This window comes from Penicillium mononematosum (genome assembly GCF_028829835.1).
Source record: "Penicillium mononematosum strain IBT 11891 chromosome Unknown utg000003l:1.0-8172316.0:1.0-8177699.0, whole genome shotgun sequence".
Lineage (NCBI taxonomy): Eukaryota > Fungi > Ascomycota > Eurotiomycetes > Eurotiales > Aspergillaceae > Penicillium > Penicillium mononematosum.
In genome coordinates, this window is record NW_026643273.1 from 1,012,980 (window position 1) to 1,030,751 (window position 17,772).

General features: G+C 51.1%; 6 protein-coding genes across 6 annotated transcripts; all 6 read left to right on the forward strand.

The window, feature by feature from the left end:
- Window positions 1-873: 873 nt before the first annotated feature.
- N7519_005302 (uncharacterized protein) lies at window positions 874-2,475 on the forward strand (the record flags this gene model as incomplete). Its single annotated transcript, XM_057292078.1, has 1 exon — window positions 874-2,475. One exon carries the CDS (start codon window positions 874-876, stop codon window positions 2,473-2,475), a length of 1,602 nt encoding a protein of 533 aa, XP_057146889.1.
- Window positions 2,476-4,643: 2,168 nt separating this feature from the next.
- N7519_005303 (uncharacterized protein) lies at window positions 4,644-5,640 on the forward strand (the record flags this gene model as incomplete). The annotated part of the gene is made up of 3 exons (XM_057292079.1): window positions 4,644-4,780; window positions 4,865-4,945; window positions 5,001-5,640. 3 exons carry the CDS (start codon window positions 4,644-4,646, stop codon window positions 5,638-5,640), a joined length of 858 nt encoding a protein of 285 aa, XP_057146890.1.
- A 1,093-nt stretch (window positions 5,641-6,733) lies between these two features.
- On the forward strand, window positions 6,734-9,591 carry cdc48 (AAA family ATPase CDC48; the record flags this gene model as incomplete). Its single annotated transcript, XM_057292080.1, has 7 exons — window positions 6,734-6,891; window positions 6,945-6,972; window positions 7,026-7,081; window positions 7,140-7,389; window positions 7,456-8,343; window positions 8,376-8,946; window positions 9,005-9,591. Exons 1-7 carry the CDS (start codon window positions 6,842-6,844, stop codon window positions 9,589-9,591), a joined length of 2,430 nt encoding a protein of 809 aa, XP_057146891.1. The 5' UTR covers window positions 6,734-6,841.
- A 1,151-nt stretch (window positions 9,592-10,742) lies between these two features.
- Window positions 10,743-12,376, forward strand: N7519_005305 (MFS transporter; the record flags this gene model as incomplete). The annotated part of the gene is made up of 2 exons (XM_057292081.1): window positions 10,743-11,404; window positions 11,479-12,376. The coding sequence occupies 2 exons, from the start codon at window positions 10,743-10,745 to the stop codon at window positions 12,374-12,376; spliced, it is 1,560 nt and encodes a 519-aa protein (XP_057146892.1).
- A 744-nt stretch (window positions 12,377-13,120) lies between these two features.
- N7519_005306 (sister chromatid cohesion factor PDS5) lies at window positions 13,121-16,720 on the forward strand (the record flags this gene model as incomplete). The annotated part of the gene is made up of 4 exons (XM_057292082.1): window positions 13,121-13,478; window positions 13,555-14,326; window positions 14,380-15,398; window positions 15,596-16,720. The coding sequence occupies exons 1-4, from the start codon at window positions 13,143-13,145 to the stop codon at window positions 16,718-16,720; spliced, it is 3,252 nt and encodes a 1,083-aa protein (XP_057146893.1). The 5' UTR covers window positions 13,121-13,142.
- Window positions 16,721-16,776: 56 nt separating this feature from the next.
- N7519_005307 (Sister chromatid cohesion and DNA repair protein (BimD)) lies at window positions 16,777-17,694 on the forward strand (the record flags this gene model as incomplete). The annotated part of the gene is made up of 1 exon (XM_057292083.1): window positions 16,777-17,694. One exon carries the CDS (start codon window positions 16,777-16,779, stop codon window positions 17,692-17,694), a length of 918 nt encoding a protein of 305 aa, XP_057146894.1.
- Window positions 17,695-17,772: the final 78 nt, after the last annotated feature.

Sequence of the window (17,772 nt, forward strand, 5' to 3'; positions counted from 1 at the left end):
ACTGCATTTCTACATGGTTACAGTACGTATTTCCACAATATAGTCCCCCGAAGAGTTGACAGACATGAAGCAAGCCCTAGTGCCACTCAAGCTTGTTATAGCTTGTGTTTCATCCCAATTTGCGGCATATAAAATAGCCAAGTTTATACATAGGCCAGTGGGCAGCAACCGGGCAATGCCATGCCGCATCGAATATACGTACACAGGATCAATGATGTCTTGTATCAACATATAAACACATGCGAAAGCAAAACCATCTCATCGACACTTTTTTGGTGCGCGCTCCTTGCCGTTTGAGTAGTATTGACGGAAGCAATGGGTTCCATGGAAAGCCTCGGTTGATAGCGTAGGGATACGGCCTTTCTTTGGGGGGTATCCGCTCTGTAATCATCGTCGTCGCCAGCAGCAAAACCGACGACTAAGCGAAACGCAATCCAGTCTAGGCTTCGCTGGGGTGACGATGTCATTCGACGATGTAATCGACAGCACCGGGCCCGCTTGTCAACACCTGGGTACTTCTTTCATCTGATTTCACTTCTCGCATCCACCCTTTCATCCCTCCCTTGTTGTATCTTTTCATCCAAACTTTTTCAAAATCATTCCATCACATCGTTCTTCCGGCTGTCGACGGAAGTACGACCTCTCTAGTGTGAAAGCCATTTGGCAACACACCGGCGAGACGCGAGACAGTACCTGTCACGCTCAGACCCGGCGAGGTGCTTCGCAGCTCCCAGTCGCCGGGCACCAACCATCTCTCCTGCGTGTGGTCTTCTCTTGCAGCACGCCGGCGACTCTTCTTCTTTCATTTTTCTCCTTTCATTCGCAACAATCCCATCTCTGTTGGGGACGAGACACCCCGACGTGACACTGATCATGTCTTCACGCCAACCCGACATGGAGGCGCCGAGTCTTTCTGACGCCGAGGTACAAGAGCCTCAAGGCACAACATCATTTGATGCCGAAGAACTTGAAGTTAGTAGTGGTCCAACCCTAGTGCCGCCGCCCTCCTCCGTTGACAGCGACCTATCTGATACACTTGACGTATCTGATACACTTGACGTAAGCCCTGAGCCTGAAGAGACCACAAGCGTTGTGGATAATGGCAGAAATCATCAATTCGCCAGTCGCCATGTTATCCTCGGTCGTGTTTGGCAACGTTTCAGATTCGCCGGTCGCCACGCTGGCCTTGGGCTCCGTCAGCGGCTTCGTGGATTCGCCAGTCGCCAAGTCGATCGATACCGTCGTCGACGGGAACGACGGGAGCGCAGACGTCGCGAAAGAGAAGACAGCCGACTTGACAATCTGCTCGCCAGTCGCTTGGCTAGGTTTAGCCTATCAGATATCGAAGATCCCCTTGCTTGGGAGCGCAGACGAGTTGGGAGTCTGTTCACCAATCGCCATGCTAGGTTCAGCCACCACAACATCGAAGATCCCACAGATCCCGTCGCTTGGGAGCGCAGACGAGTTGAAAACCTGCTCGCCAACCGCCAGGCTAGGATCACCCACGAAAGTATCGAAGACCCTGTTGCTTCGGAGCGCAGACGAGTCGAAACTCTGCTCGCCAATCGCCAGGCTAGAATCAGCCACCATAATCTCGAAGAATTCATTTCCCAGCAACCTGACTGGACCGTGCTCGAGACTTCCCCGTTGCAGCTTGACGAGAACGAAAACATCGAAAGCCACAGCCCTCCACATCCGACTTCACAAATACAAACCCGCGCAGCCAGCCCCGTTCACTCATTCCACTCATGCGACAGCAACATCGCGTACTATGGCAGACATGGTGATAACAATGAACCTTGGGACGACAACAGTGATGATTATGTCCCATCGGGCTCCCAGGAGTCTCAAGTACGACGCGGCAGATCCCTTCGCCGAGCTGGAAGCATTGTCAGCGACGCCGCCTCTGAGGTTCGTGGTAGCGACCACCCGTCGCGAGAGTCAAGCTATGAAAGACCTCGGGGAAGACAGCTTGTGAGGGAATCGAGCATTGTCACCGACCCATGGGCTGCGTATTGGGGTCCCATCGGGGACCCACCGAGTGATCTGTTCTCTCGAGTACAACGCAGCGCATCATCTCGACAGACTGGAAGCATTGACGATGATGCTTCCTCCGGAAACCGCCCATTGAGGGACCTGAGCCCTCAAGTGCGACGGGGCCGGTCTCTCCGACGGGCTGGAAGCGGTTTCAGCGATGCTTTCCCTGAGGTTCGGCGCACCCACCCCGACAGGGAACCAAGTGACGAGGAACAGAGGGGCCGCCAGCTCCTGAGGACTTCAAGCATCGTCACCGATCCCTGGGCTGCCATTTGGGGTCCGGTCGACCTACCGGTCGACCCGAGACCCCAAGAAGAAGGCCCAGAGTCAAGTGGGTACCTGGAGATGGACGCCGGGTACGATAGTGCTGAGGAGTGGGAGCGGCTGAACCTCCGGGTGGCCCAGTGGGTGGAAGAAGTATTCGCGGCCGGTGTGTGACCAGCCAGGCCATGTCATGTAAGAGTAAGCGAATCACAAATCACATTTGAATTGATAAATCGCTCTATCTCCTCATGTATAAGTGTAAGGCAGTTATTATCATCGTGTAAAGTGAGGGAAATTGCTCCTTACATTTTTAGGGAGACTAATATTCACGATTCCCGTGGTGTTTGGCCCGCCATAGCGACAGAATTCTCGTTTCACTCTGATGCCTGTTTTGTCAGGCTTTCACTATTTGCTAAGTTAGTTAACTAGTTAACTAACTAACTAGCTATCTACACCTGGCAACATACCTAGGTAGGTATATTAGCTAGCTTCTGTTTGTTGATATATAATTCTTCTATTCTTCTTCTCACCCTCACTCTCACCCTCACTATCAGATCACGCTTTGAATCAAGCGGGTACCTGCAGGTCGAGGCGGGGTATAGCGCCGAAGAGATGGCGCGGTTGAACTTCCAGTGGGGGAAGTTGAGCTATCTCGAGGATGAAGTATTGTAAGAAGTGTCTCCGGACTCAGAGATAAATCAAGCCAGTTGGCCTCACATTTGAATTGATAAATCGCTCCATCTGCCCTTATATAAGAGTCTAAGACTCAACCAAGCCAACAACCTTCCTCGTCCAGCTTCAGCGCAAACTCATGCATCTATGCAGCTATGTATCCACACATGCAACAGATTTCTGATTTTATGCTGATGCCTAGTTTATTAGGCTTTCATTGTTTGCTAGCTAGTTAACTATATTTGCTAGCTTCTGCTTGTTGATATATAATTCAATCCTTCTTCTTCTCTCTTCTTCCGCTTCCTCTTCTCTCACCCTCTCCCTCGCCCTCACTACCAGGTCGCGCTCAGAGTCAAGTGGGTACCTGGAGGTGGAGGCCGGGTACGACAGCGCCGAGAAGTGGGAGCGACTCAACCTCCGGGTCACCCAGTGGGTGGAGGGGGTATTCGCGGCCAGGGTGTGACTTGCTAAGCTCATTGTCATGTAAGAGTAAACAAATGACATCTCACATCTGAATTGATAAATCGCTCTATCTCCTCGTGTATAAGTGTAAGACGGTTATTATCACATAAACCGAGGGAAATTGCTCCTTATATTTTTAGCGAGACCAATATTCCCGATTCTCGCATATGTAGCTACCTAGGTATATTAGGTAGCTTCTGTTTGTTGATATATAATTCAACCCTTCTTCTCTCATCCTCACCCTCACTATGTAGTCAGACTACGTTCTCATTCAACCAGTTCACGGACCGAGGCTACAATGAGGAATGAGATGCTTCCTCCGATGACTTCGGAGGTGCCCGCCTACCTTTCGTTGCCTCACCAGACCTGCCGGGAAACACCCACGGAGTCTGATGAGGAACTCTCAACCCTTGGCCGTATTATGTATTATCACTCCCCTATAACATAGACCATGAGACCGAGCAAACCGGGGTCCAGTGGGTAAATCCCCACCCGCTGCGGATACAATGCTCTCTTCTATCAAAGTAGCTAAGTGGTCTGGGGAGCGGGTCGCCTGTAGAGAAATAGGTAAAGTCATAATTTTTTCATTTCCAATTTTTTAATTTCTTTCAAATTTTTCTCACTTTCCCGTTTGGGTATCATATATATGTTGTACTGAGGGATCAAGCCGGGGTGAGGAAGAATTGCAGGTGAGGTGAGGCGGAGTTAAGTCCGCAGTCAGGTGGAGTGGCATGTGAGATGGAACTCAGATTCCACATGTGAGAGGGAATTATCCCCAATGAAGAATTTCCACGCGGTGATTCCAAGTAAACGTAATAAAAGTAGATACTTGTACTAGTAAACTTGTAAATTATGCAAATCGTAGTAAATTACATAGAGGAATTCCATATGTAGATGGAGAATATCAAGGAGGGTACGATAGAGGTACCTAGTGAATCGTTAGGCTTACGTATGTATTCGGTATGTATTCATACCTAGGTATACCTAGGTAGTATACATAATTTATTAAATTACAGATAACTATGCGAAAGAAGATATTTATACGAATCCAAGTCCCTGGAGGTTGTCAACTTAAATGCTGGGGGATAAACCTTCCCTCGGAGATTAGATTGAACTTCGTCAAGTTCCGAGCCTCGGTTCCGCTTCCGCTTGTGCGGATTCCGCCCAACTTCATTTTATTCCTCTCTTTCTCATGTTCATCATACACAATGTCCGACCCTGAACGTCCCTCAGGCGAGGCGACTGACGTCCAGGCGGGGAAAGCACCCGCCATGAGCTCATGCGCGAAGCGACAACTGCTGGCCGCCTTGACAACAACCGATGTGACAATCCGCCGACTAGATCTGTAAGGTCCCTTTCGATCTTGATATGAGACAGCAACAGTTCGGGACGCGACACGGATCAAGAATATCGCTGACCGCTCCCGCAGACTACTCTCCGAGGCAAACGGACAAGAGCGAGTACTAGCGACTATCAACTATGTCGCCTCAATGCTCCATCACCTCACTGCGTCAGCGCCCTGGATAGCTTTACAAACAAGGCTGGGTATCCTTGCACGACTCAAGGGTCGTGTACCCCAAGAACGTCACCCCCGCATCGTCGAAATCGAAATTCGCGGCCCTTTGCTCCCTTGCATCGGAGACGAGATACAACTTGCGCTTGTTTGGGCTGCTTCCTTTGTGGATATGGGGCGCTGAAACGCTCAAGTCGCCGCCCGCCGACCCCATCCTCCACGCCCTGACCGTGCTGCAAGTCATCTCGAACGTCATCTATCAGCTTCTCGAGAACGTGGGCTACCTTGCTTCGAAGGGGGTTGTCTCGAAGCGGTTCGTGGACAAATATGGAGGCGTTGCGAAATGGGATATCTGGAGTACACGTGGGTGGTTCGGACACATCTTTTTCCAGTTCTTCGTGCTCTGGCGCCAGAGTGTGCTGCGCAGACAGCGGTTAGCCGCGCAGCGAGCGGCTGCTGGCACGGTCGAAACTAAAGAGACCAAGGCTGAAGATAGCGAGGCGTTGCGCTTGGAAATCCGGGCTTGGCGAAAGAGCTTGGTGAACAACGTCTTCTGGGCACCTTTGTGTTTGCACTGGTGTTTTGAGAAAGGCATCGGTATTCCCGATAGCATGGTCGGGATTATCAGCTTCTGTGCCGGAGCTTGGAGTCTCCATGATTGTTGGGCTGGAACCGCAACTGTTAAAGCATAGATGTTGGATTGCTTCTGTTCCTCGGCCTTTTCCCTTCTTTTCTATTTGTACAAATCCCCTCTTACTTGCACATATACCTGATGTTGACAGCGCACGGCACCTTGCTATTGGATTTGCATTTTCTAGGTTTACGCCAGCTTTTCGGAATACAGACCTGCCTCGACACAATTCGCTTCGATGGCTATAGCAGTGCTGGCGTTACTTTCGATCCAAGCCTGGCGAATCTACAAATAAACATACCATTTCATTCTCGGTATATCACCTTTCTTAATCCATAGTATTCGCATAGGCTAAATAGGTCTCCGTCTGAGGATCCCAAGATTCGAGTTGTCTGACATTGCCTGGTGTGTCCCTTCCAAGGTTGTCCTAGTCCAGCCAGAGTTCGATTTTCTTCGATTCTGGGGAAGTGAACCATGGCCTTTCTATATGCCCTTTAGGGTTGCTGTAGTCGTAATTCATCTTGTCAAGGGTCCCTCGGCTGAGTAGTAGGAGCAAGAGGACCGAAGTGCTTCCAATGGTTCTTGTCGCGATAGCGATGTTCAAGAGATACAGCCTCGTCTACTAAATACTTTCCCCTCGCAGGAAAAAAAAGGCTTAGATATTGATGTAATAATATATTTCACTTGGTGTTTAAATATTGACATGCTGTATTTAGTAGCTTTGTAGGTTCATCCTGCGTATAATAGCACCAAATGAGTTCACGGGTGTCATAGCGATTCGTAATCTCCTAATAAATCCATTCTTTCACATATGTCTACTCTTATTAAAGATGACTCCCCATTTAATGGACGGATGTGGTGAAAGTGAAACCCAGGTTGAGTGTATTATTGTAAGGACCTTGGTAACCATATTATTACTCCTGTCGCAATCATCCAGGCACCAAGGCGCCCCAATCGAATGAGTTCCATGCGCTTCGTTGTGGCGGACAACGCGATGACATAAGCGCCGGGCTTAAGTCATCATCATCAGTTCTAAGAACAAAGTAGGAAGCTCAACATCATCATTCCTGTTACCTACCTCTATCTCCACTTTGCCGTCGGATTCGCTCTCTGCCTCTGATCTATCGGTTCTTTTCCTTTTTCAGTACTCATCTCTCGTGCTCTTTTAAATCCGTGTCTCGCTCCGCCTGTTTCTGGGCACTGGACACCTTTGTTCACTCAAGCTTGCTTCCATCAACGTCACGACCCCGTTTACGGCCATCATGTCTTACGAGCCGGATCACACGCACGACAAGAAGAGGGTCCACTTGCAGTACGTTTCATTTGAACTGTTTTGATTATTTGAGTATGCTAACCGGACCTCAGGGACGCCTCGGGCGCCGAGAAGAAGGAGGTAAGCATTAACAGGACAGCTCACCAAAGGCTCCGAGCTGACGAAAATTGCAGGAGCTCGATACCTCCACTGCTATCTTGAAAAAGAAGAAGAAGCCCAACTCTTTGATGTGAGTAGCTGATAAAGAGATATCTGATGGGAGCAAGGAGCTAACGGATTTCATGCAGTGTGACCGATGCCATTAACGATGATAACTCGGTCATTGCCCTCTCGAACAACACTATGGAGACTCTTCAGCTCTTCCGTGGTGATACAGTCCTCGTGAAGGGCAAGAAGCGCAAGGACACTGTGCTGATCGTCCTGGCCGATGACGATCTCGATGATGGCAGCGCCCGCATCAACCGTGTCGTGCGTCACAACCTTCGTGTCAAGCACGGCGACATGATCACTGTTCACCCTTGCCCCGATATCAAATATGTAAGTTGAGAATTTTCACGTCATCTTTGGTATGATCTATTGGCTAATTCTATCTTCGTGATCTAGGCCAAGCGCATTGCTGTCCTTCCCATCGCTGATACCATTGAGGGTCTGACCGGCTCTCTCTTCGACGTCTACCTTGCTCCCTACTTCCGCGAGGCCTACCGACCAGTCCGACAGGGTGACCTGTTCACAGTACGAGGTGGTATGAGACAAATCGAATTTAAGGTTGTGGAGGTCGACCCTCCCGAATATGGCATTGTTGCCCAGGACACAATTATTCACTGCGAGGGCGAGCCCATCCAACGAGAGGATGAGGAGGGCAACCTCAACGAAGTTGGCTACGATGATATTGGTGGATGCCGCAAGCAGATGGCTCAGATCCGTGAACTGGTCGAGTTGCCTCTCCGTCACCCTCAGCTCTTCAAGTCCATTGGTATTAAGCCGCCTCGTGGTATCCTCATGTACGGTCCCCCTGGTACCGGTAAGACCCTGATGGCTCGTGCTGTCGCCAACGAGACTGGTGCTTTCTTCTTCCTGATCAACGGTCCCGAGATCATGTCGAAGATGGCTGGTGAATCAGAGTCGAACCTGCGCAAGGCCTTCGAGGAGGCCGAGAAGAACTCCCCTGCTATTATCTTCATTGATGAGATCGACTCCATTGCCCCCAAGCGTGAGAAGACCAACGGTGAGGTCGAGCGCCGTGTCGTTTCCCAGCTGCTCACCCTCATGGACGGTATGAAGGCCCGTTCCAACGTCGTTGTCATGGCCGCCACCAACCGTCCCAACTCCATTGATCCTGCTCTTCGTCGTTTCGGCCGTTTCGATCGCGAGGTCGACATCGGTATTCCCGACCCAACTGGCCGTCTTGAGATTATGCAGATCCACACCAAGAACATGAAGCTTGGTGAGGATGTTGATCTGGAGACCATTGCCGCCGAGACCCACGGTTACGTCGGTTCTGATCTTGCCTCCCTCTGTCTGAGGCTGCTATGCAGCAGATCCGTGAGAAGATGGATCTCATTGATCTCGATGAGGACACCATCGATGCTGAGGTTCTCGAGGCCCTCGGTGTCACCATGGAGAACTTCCGCTTCGCCCTGGGTGTCTCCAACCCCTCCGCCCTTCGCGAGGTTGCTGTGGTCGAAGTTCCCAACGTTCGCTGGGACGACATTGGTGGTCTCGAGGAGGTCAAGCGCGAGCTTGTCGAGAGTGTCCAATACCCCGTGGACCACCCCGAGATGTTCCAGAAGTTCGGTCTCTCGCCTTCTCGCGGTGTGCTGTTCTATGGTCCTCCTGGTACTGGTAAGACCATGTTGGCCAAGGCTGTTGCCAACGAGTGTGCTGCCAACTTCATCTCCGTCAAGGGCCCTGAGCTTCTGAGCATGTGGTTCGGTGAGTCAGAGAGCAACATCCGTGACATCTTCGACAAGGCCCGTGCCGCTGCTCCTTGTGTCGTCTTCCTTGACGAGCTGGATTCCATCGCCAAGTCTCGTGGTGGCTCTGTCGGTGACGCCGGTGGTGCCTCCGACCGTGTTGTCAACCAACTTCTTACTGGTAAGTTACCGTTGTTACATTCTTTCCTTGCTCCGAATATGCACTAACGCCCTCACAGAGATGGATGGTATGACTTCTAAGAAGAACGTCTTCGTCATTGGTGCTACCAACCGTCCCGAGCAGCTTGATGCTGCTCTGGTCCGTCCTGGTCGTCTTGACACCCTGGTCTACGTCCCCCTGCCTGACCAGGAGTCCCGTGAGGGTATCCTCAAGGCCCAGCTTCGCAAGACTCCTGTCGCGGGCGACGTCGACATTGCCTTCATTGCCAGCAAGACCCACGGCTTCTCCGGTGCCGATCTCGGCTTCGTGACACAGCGTGCGGTCAAGCTCGCCATCAAGCAGGCTATCTCCGCCGACATCGACCGCCAAAAGGAGCGCGAGGCTGCCGGCGAGGACATCACGATGGGTGAAGAGGAAGAGGAAGTGGAAGACCCCGTGCCCGAGCTCACTCGTGCTCACTTCGAGGAGGCCATGAAGTCCGCCCGCCGCTCCGTCAGCGACGTCGAGATCCGCCGCTATGAGGCCTTCGCCCAGAGCTTGAAGAACACCGGAGGCGGTAGCTTCTTCCGCTTCCCATCTGCTGGCGAAGTCCAGGAGAACGATACCTTCGGGGAAGCCGGCAATGACGACAGCCTCTACGATTAAACGCTTTTCTTCGAGGTGATATGACTTGTTTTTCCTTAGTTCAGCCATGCCCGGGTTTCTGCGCTCGGATTCGCTTATGAATAGATCGTTTTGCGTGGGTGGAAATGCGGGCCTGTTTGCTGGGCTTTCATGGGGTTTCCTTTTCGATTCGTTTCTTCCTGTTTTTGCCCACATACAATGTGCCATAATAGCCAATACAGAGAAATCTCTACGTTCATTGGTGTTGTCGGGTTGTAGTGTCCATGGTATTGTAAGTTTAATTTTGCGATAGAACGAATGTTGGTCTTCTCTTTTCGGACGACAGTCTACATGTAGTAATATTCGCTCTGGCAGAAACAATAGCCGGTTGTACCTGGAGCAATAACTACGTGTATGTATGTAGTGATCCATTCATGTTCTTATCCTCTACTGCTTTATGAATGGTCAAAAATAATATATATCAAACACCCATGGCTTCGAGACTCGGTCAATCGGTAAATCGGTCAATCGGTCAATTCCCTCCGATATAAATTTGGACTCGGCACTTCAGTTCTCGGCCTAAAGCCGAAAGCCCCACCTTTTTCGGTGCTTAGTTGAAGCCGAGAGCGAACGTTGGACTGGAACCGTAAGAGATTTCGTGCTTTTGCGTGCTTTCACTGGTCCATTTGCTAATTTCTATGGAGTTTGGGGCCTTTTTCCGATTCTTATTTATAATTTGGCGTCTCCATCGCCACATGGAATCCACATGCAGACATGGACTTGCGGAATACTCCGTAAATCCTATCAAGATCAGTTGACCAGGCGCATATACACCATGAAAAGAAGGCCTTCATTGGCTTGACATGGATATGGCATGACACGGCTATATAATTTGGGCCCAAAGGATGTGTCGGTTAAGTGCACTGCGGACATAGTGGAGGAGCGAACGACCGATCTTACAATAGCGAATGAGCTAGGTCTCCACAACCCTTTTCTTTTTTTTTTACAAAGCTTTGTAGTCTTTAGCTCCGAGTCTTATCCCCTTCTGGAATATCTGCGATGTTCTTATATTATTGCCCCGAGGGCCCTATGGCCCCTATCTCGGAAGGTTCTTTCCATACCTTGTTTTCTCCAATATCACACTTGGATAGTCTTGCGCATACCTCTATCTACCTACATAGGTATTTGGAGCAATGAGTCCCCAACCATTTGACTCAACTACAACCACGCCGCGTCTCAGCATGGAACACAGTTCCATCGAGGCAGGCACCAACACTGCTCAGGACAAGAGCGAAACAGACGTCGAGAAAGCGGCCGACACCCCAAAAAAGCCCGATGACTCCAGCGCAGATCCTGACCTTGTCGACTGGGATGGCAAAGATGACCCCGAGAACCCCCAGAACTACTCTAATCGGCGCAAATGGGCCATCACATTAACCATGTCCTCTATGACTGTGTGGATCACATTCGCATCCAGCGTCTTTTCGACTGCAACACTGGTGACTGCGAAGGAGTTCAATGTATCGACTGAAGTAATGGTTCTCGGCACCAGTCTGGTTGTTTTCGGTTTCGCTCTAGGTCCCCTGTGCTGGGCACCGCTGAGTGAGCTATACGGTCGTCGCATCCCGCTGTTCTCAGGCTACCTCATCTTCGCCATCTTCCAGATCCCCGTGGCTGTCGCCAAGAACCTCGAAACCATTCTTGTCTGCCGGTTTCTCATGGGTGTCTTTGGTTGCTCTCCTTTGGCCGTCGTTGGCGGTGCCTTGGCTGATATCTGGAACCCCGTGGACCGCGCGGTGGCTATTGCTCTTTTCAGCTCAGCTACTTTCATGGGACCTGTTCTTGGCCCAATTATGTGAGTACTCAAATCGCCTCAAGATACCCTTGAAACACATCCCCAAACACTATCCAGAAGCTAATATTCCTCAGCGGTGGTTTCCTCACAGATTCATACCTTGGCTGGCGCTGGACCGCATGGATCACCTTGATTGCATCCGCCTCCTTCGGTCTAGTTGCTTTCTTCGTCATTCCCGAGACCTACGGCCCAGTCCTCTTGCAAAAGAGAGCTGCCCGTCTTCGCGTTGAAACCAACAATTCCGCCCTCCATTCCTTCTTGGATCTGCACAAGCCCACAATGTCAGACATCGTTACCAAGTACCTCTTCCGACCATTCCAGATGCTCGTGCAAGAGCCGATCCTGGTCGCCATGACCATCTACCTCGCCCTAGTTTACGGAATCCTCTACCTCTTCTTCGAGGCCTACCCGATTTCTTTTGGTGAAGTTCGCGGTTGGACCCACACAGGAATAGCTGCCCTCCCATTCATCGGTATTCTTATCGGCGTCTTGCTCGGTGCCTGTCTCATCATATACACCACGAAGACTCGTTTCGCACGCAAACTTGCAAAGCATGGCAAGGTCGTTCCCGAAGAGCGCCTCGTGCCAATGATGATCGCCTCTGTGTTGCTGCCAATCGGTCTGTTCTGGTTCGGCTGGACTTCCAGCCCAAATATCTCATGGGTGCCGCAGGTCATTGCCGGCGTCCCTATCGGCCTGGGTATCCTGGTTATTTTCATGCAGGGTCTCAACTACCTCATTGATGTGTACATGATGTTCGCCAACTCCGCCATCGCGGCCAATACTCTCGTCCGTTCGACCTTGGGTGGCGCGTTCCCGCTCTTCGCTACACAAATGTACCGGAATCTAGGTGTGTCGTGGGCATCTAGTGTTCTGGGATTCATTACTGTGGCTATGATTCCCATTCCCATTTTGTTCTTTATCTATGGGTCCAGAATTCGCGCTATGAGCAAGTTCAGTCCTAAGTTCTAGGCGATTCTGTACCTGTCTCTCGTTTTCAAGCGCACAATAAATACATAGATCGCATTGGGGGATTGCTTCTCGCATGCATTATTATGATGGCAAGTCTGTGAGGTCAGGTCGCTTTTGATACAGGAGACCTCAAAGGGCTGTCTGCTATTTTATGACAAGAGCTTACGTACACGTACCACAAGGCATATTTTAATCAATACTATTAATATCTCTAGAACTTGGTCTCCATATCTGATGTAGTAATTTATCTGGGTAGAACGGATATTCAAAGTTATATCACCCGAAGGCTGCTCTATCATCAGTCGAAACAATGTGAACATGATACCTACTGAACCTTGAGGATTTATTTTGCCATTGTTTTCATATGCTCTTTGGCTGGGAGTTTGTTTCCTCTAGACTTGTGATGCGTAGAAACTGTGCAGAAACTGTTGTGCAGGGTGCCCTTGTCTCTTAAAGAAGCTCAGGAGGGACGTATCTTGAAAGAAGACTTCTAGGTGAGACAAACAAGTGCAATCTAGGCCCTATATGAGTTGGAAGTGGACATGGATATCATGTCAAAGTTATGAATCCAGATATGAACAGATTTAACATTATTTTCCCGAGTAAATAAACGATCTCAAACCGTACCGTATGACACCTGTAGCACCGACTTTGTAGGGCAGGACGCGGTCCCGTGCGACGCGTCCTGGGCGGTCAACCTCCACCCAAACTCCCGAGTTGAAACTCTCCACCTCACCAGTCCATGTGAGAACTGCGACCATCCACGATGCCTTCGCGCTCTCGCCCAGGTCCTCCCGAGCTGGAGGAAGACTCGGGGCTTCGCAGTCTGTCCTTCAACCAGCCGCTCTCATGGCGCGTGGGGCGCTCCGCCATCCCCATCGCGGATCTCCTCGAACGTCTCCAGACTCTCGCGCAGGAACTCCGCAAACTCGACCAGGAGGAAATTGATAAGGAATCGCTACGGAAAGTGTCCCAGGAACTCGCCAGTGGGAACTTGCTTGCCCACAAGGATAAGGGTGTCAGAGCATGGGCTACGTGCTGCATCGTTGATGTATTGCGACTATGCGCACCGGACGCGCCTTTTACGCGCAATCAACTGAAGGTGGGGACATCGAAGAGACACAAAATTTGTGTTCTATCTGTGCGATCAAGGAATGTACTGACTGAGCCCAATTTAGGATATATTCACATGTATCGTGTCCTCGATAATCCCCGCTTTAGCCGACCCATCCAACGCCTACAATGCCCAGCACATCTACGTCCTGGGGTCTCTCGCTGAGGTGAAGAGTGTGGTTTTGATGGTCGATCTTGACCACCCGGACTCGCTGATTGTCCCGTTGTTCACCAGCTGCTTCGACATCGTTTCGGGTTCTTCGAAAGCATCCACCGGTGAGGAGGTGGCTAAGAATGTCGAGTTTGATATGACCCGAGTACTTGTCACCGTGATCGATGAATCGCTCGTCCTGGCCCCCGAGGTAGTGGACATTATCGTCGCCCAATTCCTCCGAGTCGACCCGCGAGTGATGGACAGCTCCAACAAGAAGGGAAAGCGACCAGATGCCCCGCTTGATGCCAAGCAGGACACCCTTCTACTGAAGGACTACCCGGCCGCCTATAATATGGCCAAGGCTATTTGCCAGGCCTGCCCAGAACGAATGACCAGTCACATCAGCCAGTACTTTAACAACGTCATCATCGATGCGTCTGTGCCAGCTGCCCAAACGAATGGCTCTAAGCATTCCCGGAAACCTAACCTCGACGACTCGGACGAGGAGGGAGAGGATATTAAGGAATTGAGCAAGGCACATCGTCTGATCCGGGAGCTTTGGCGTGCTTGTCCAGAGGTCCTGCAGAATGTTATTCCGCAGATTGAAGCAGAACTCTCTGCCGAATCAGTGGCCCTACGTTTATTAGCGACTCAGACGATCGGAGACCTCGCGGCCGGAATCGGTGTTGCAGGTCCCCCCCCCCTCCTCCCATGGACCCGACAACCTACCCGCCAGTGTCACTGGTAGATTACGACAAGACCATTCCCCAGCTCAATGTTTTGTTGACCCCCGTATCACCCAAGCCTTTCTCTCAAGTCCACACCTCGGCCTACGAAGCCTTCTTGAGCCGTCGCCTTGACAAGACACCATCAGTTCGTGCTGCCTGGGTCACAGTTGTGGGGCGAATCCTTCTAACTTCAGCTGGAGGCTCTGGCCTACATGAAAGCGAAGAACGCAGCCTTGTCAGAAATCTGGCCTCGATGCTCCGCGATGTTGATGAGAAGGTTCGTGTGGCTGCAGTGGATACTGTTGGGCAATTTGGGCTTTCCCAAATCGCCAACAAGCTAAGTGTGGATGGTGGCTGTTCATCACCAGACTCGGTTCTTGCTATTCTTGCTGAGCGAGTGAAGGATCGTAAGCCGCATGTCCGTGAACACGCCATGAAGATTTTGGCTCGCATGTGGGCCGTAGCTGCTGGTGACATCGAGCAAAATACGGAGCCCGTCGTGTCCCTTCTCAAAGACGCACCATCCAAAATATTTGATGCATTTTACACCAATGATCAAGAAATCCATATTCTGATCGACCGAGTCCTGTTTGAGACGCTTCTGCCACTTCCTTATCCCCCTATCAAGTCGAAACTCTCTCGAGGCAACTCGAACCAATCACAAAAGCAGAAGGATAGTCAGGCATCTGAACCGGAGCAAGAGACAGATGTTGACAAGATTCGTGTTCGCCGAATTCTTACCCTGCTCCGAGGGTTGGATGAAAAAGCGAGGCGAGTCTTTTTCGTTATGTTGGCCCGTCAATTGTCAATGAGATCGGCAGTGACCCTTTACTTAGAGGCTTGTGAGAAGTACAATGGTGGTGTTGTCGACAAGGACGAGGAACAGATTAAGACACAATTGTCCAAGATCATTGAGTCATTATCCAAAACCTTCCCAGATGCCTTGCGCGCATCGACAGACTTGTGGAAGTTTGCCAAGGTGCATGATCGACGGAGCTATCAGCTGGTTCGCTTCACCATGGCTGCTGTGAGTGATTATCGCACTGTTGTGAAGGCCACGAAGGAACTTCAGCGGAGGGTCCAGAGTGCAAATAACTCTCCCTGCTGGAAACATTGACACCTCTTGTGTATCGCTGTGGATCTTTGATCTTCAACCGGAGCCACATCCCGGCGATCATGAGTTTGTCCCGAACAGATGAAAATGGATTGGCAAATGCCGCACAGGAGATGTTGAAACAAATATCATCTCAAAATCCGGAAGTTCTAGAGGCACAGGTCCAAGAAATGTGCAAAGACCTCGAGGCTCAAGCCCCCAAGGCTTCTTCGGCTGGTGATGGCAGTCCCGAAGACATTTTGAAGGCTTGTGCTGGTTTCGCTAAAAAGCTTCCCGCTAAACTTCCCAAAGAGCGCAAGTTCTTCCAGGCTCTGGCCAACTACGCCCTTTACAGTTCATCGCCGCATTCTGCAAAACATGCTGTCTCAATTCTCATGGCCACGGCGGACCGAAGAGAGATGTATGCGAAAGATTTGGTGCAGAAGTGTGTTGAGAAGTGGACGTACGGATCTGATCGATTCCTTACTCGCCTGGCTGCTCTGTCGCAGCTGAACCTCCTTGCCCCGAGAGAAGCAGACGAAGAAAGCGATGCTATCATTTCGATTGCCATCAACCAGATCCTGCTCACCAATCGCACCCCCGAACCAAACTCTGAATATAACTGGTCAGAGACAGTTGATGATGAGACCCATGCTAAAGAATGGGCATTGAAAATCATCGTCAACCGCCTTCGGGCTAAGGATGGGGCAGACAATGAAGCTGACTTCCGTGCCCACGCAAAGCCTGTCTACGAAACATTGAATAAATTGGTGGTCGGTGAAGGCGAGATTTCTAAGAAGAAAGATACCCCTGCGTGCCAAAAGTCACGCCTTCGCCTCCTCGCTGCCAAGTCTTTGCTCAAACTGTGTGCTTCTAGCACTGTCTGTGACAGTCTTCTGACGCCGTCCGATTTTAACACAGTCGCTTTGGTTGCCCAAGATCAGCTCTTGCAGGTGCGAAGTGGATTCATCAACCACCTGAAGAAGAAACTCGTGCAAAAGTCACATCTGAGCCACCGATGGTACATCGTCCCCTGTTTGCTTGCTTTCGAACCTGTTCATAGTCTGAAAGAGAGCACGCTTACATGGCTACGATCCCGAGCGGCATACTTCGCCCAACAGGCGCAAGCCAGTGGGAAACGAACCGAACAGACCATGGTCATGGAATTGATCTTTTCGCGTCTCCTGTCTTTGCTTGCTTACCACCCTGATTACCCGTCCGAGGATCTGGACGAGCAACGAAACTCGGCGATCTGACCGACTTCTCTCAATATATCCTTTTCTACCTCTCCGCAATTGCCAATGAACAAAATATGTCGTTGATTTTCCACGTCGGACAGCGCGTCAAGCAATTCCGCGATGGCATCACCAAATCAGACGAGATTTCCACCCGCCTCCACACTCTATCTGATCTGGCACAAGCGACTATTCGCCGGTTCGCAGATATCTACTCCCAACAACACAAGTTTGGCGGCGCCGCCGGCGCAACCAACATCTTGCAAACCTATCCTGGAAAGATGGGCGTCCCCAGCTCCCTCTTCACTTCCATGAGCAGTCACCGCGAAGCCCAAGACGTCGCTGACAAGAACTTCCTTCCAGATGAGTTGGACGATTTGCTAGATCGCGTCGTCAGAATTGCAATGAAGCCCAGGAGTAACTCTACCCACGCTTCGCAGGGCGGATCAAGCAAGAAGCGAAAGCCCGAGTCTCTTGATGCCAACGGAAAATCCTCCGTGGCCAAAAAGGCACGCAAGGAAAAGACTTCTCGTCCCGCTCGCAAGTCCACATCATCCACCAGTGCAGCTGCCAAGTCGAGACGGAAATCAAAGGACGACGACGGTTGGTCTTCTGACGGAGGCGCTGGAGGCGCCGTAACCACTTCCTCTCGCAGGCGCAGCGTCCGAGGCACCGCGAAGGCGGAAGTCAGCTATATCGACAACGACAGCGACGATGCCGACATGGAGATGGCAGAGTGGGATAAACCCCAAGAAAAAGACGACGGCGAAGATGAAGCGGGGGAAAGTGAGAACGAAGACGTCCAAGAAATGGACGATGATCAAGAACCCGCTGAGGATGATGAGGCCGAGGCCAGCGAGAAGGAACCCACGCCGCCTCCTGCAAAGAAGCGAGGCGGAAAGACCGCTGCTGCGAAGGGCGATGCCAAAAAGCCTGAGGCAAAGAAGCCCTCGACAGCCAGCTTGCCTTCGCGACGCTCTTCCCGTCGTGGATAAGGGCCTCTCCAGGGTTACATGGGACATAAAATGGCCAACTGTGTGTTCACGTACGGGCCATATCTCTCATTTCGTCTA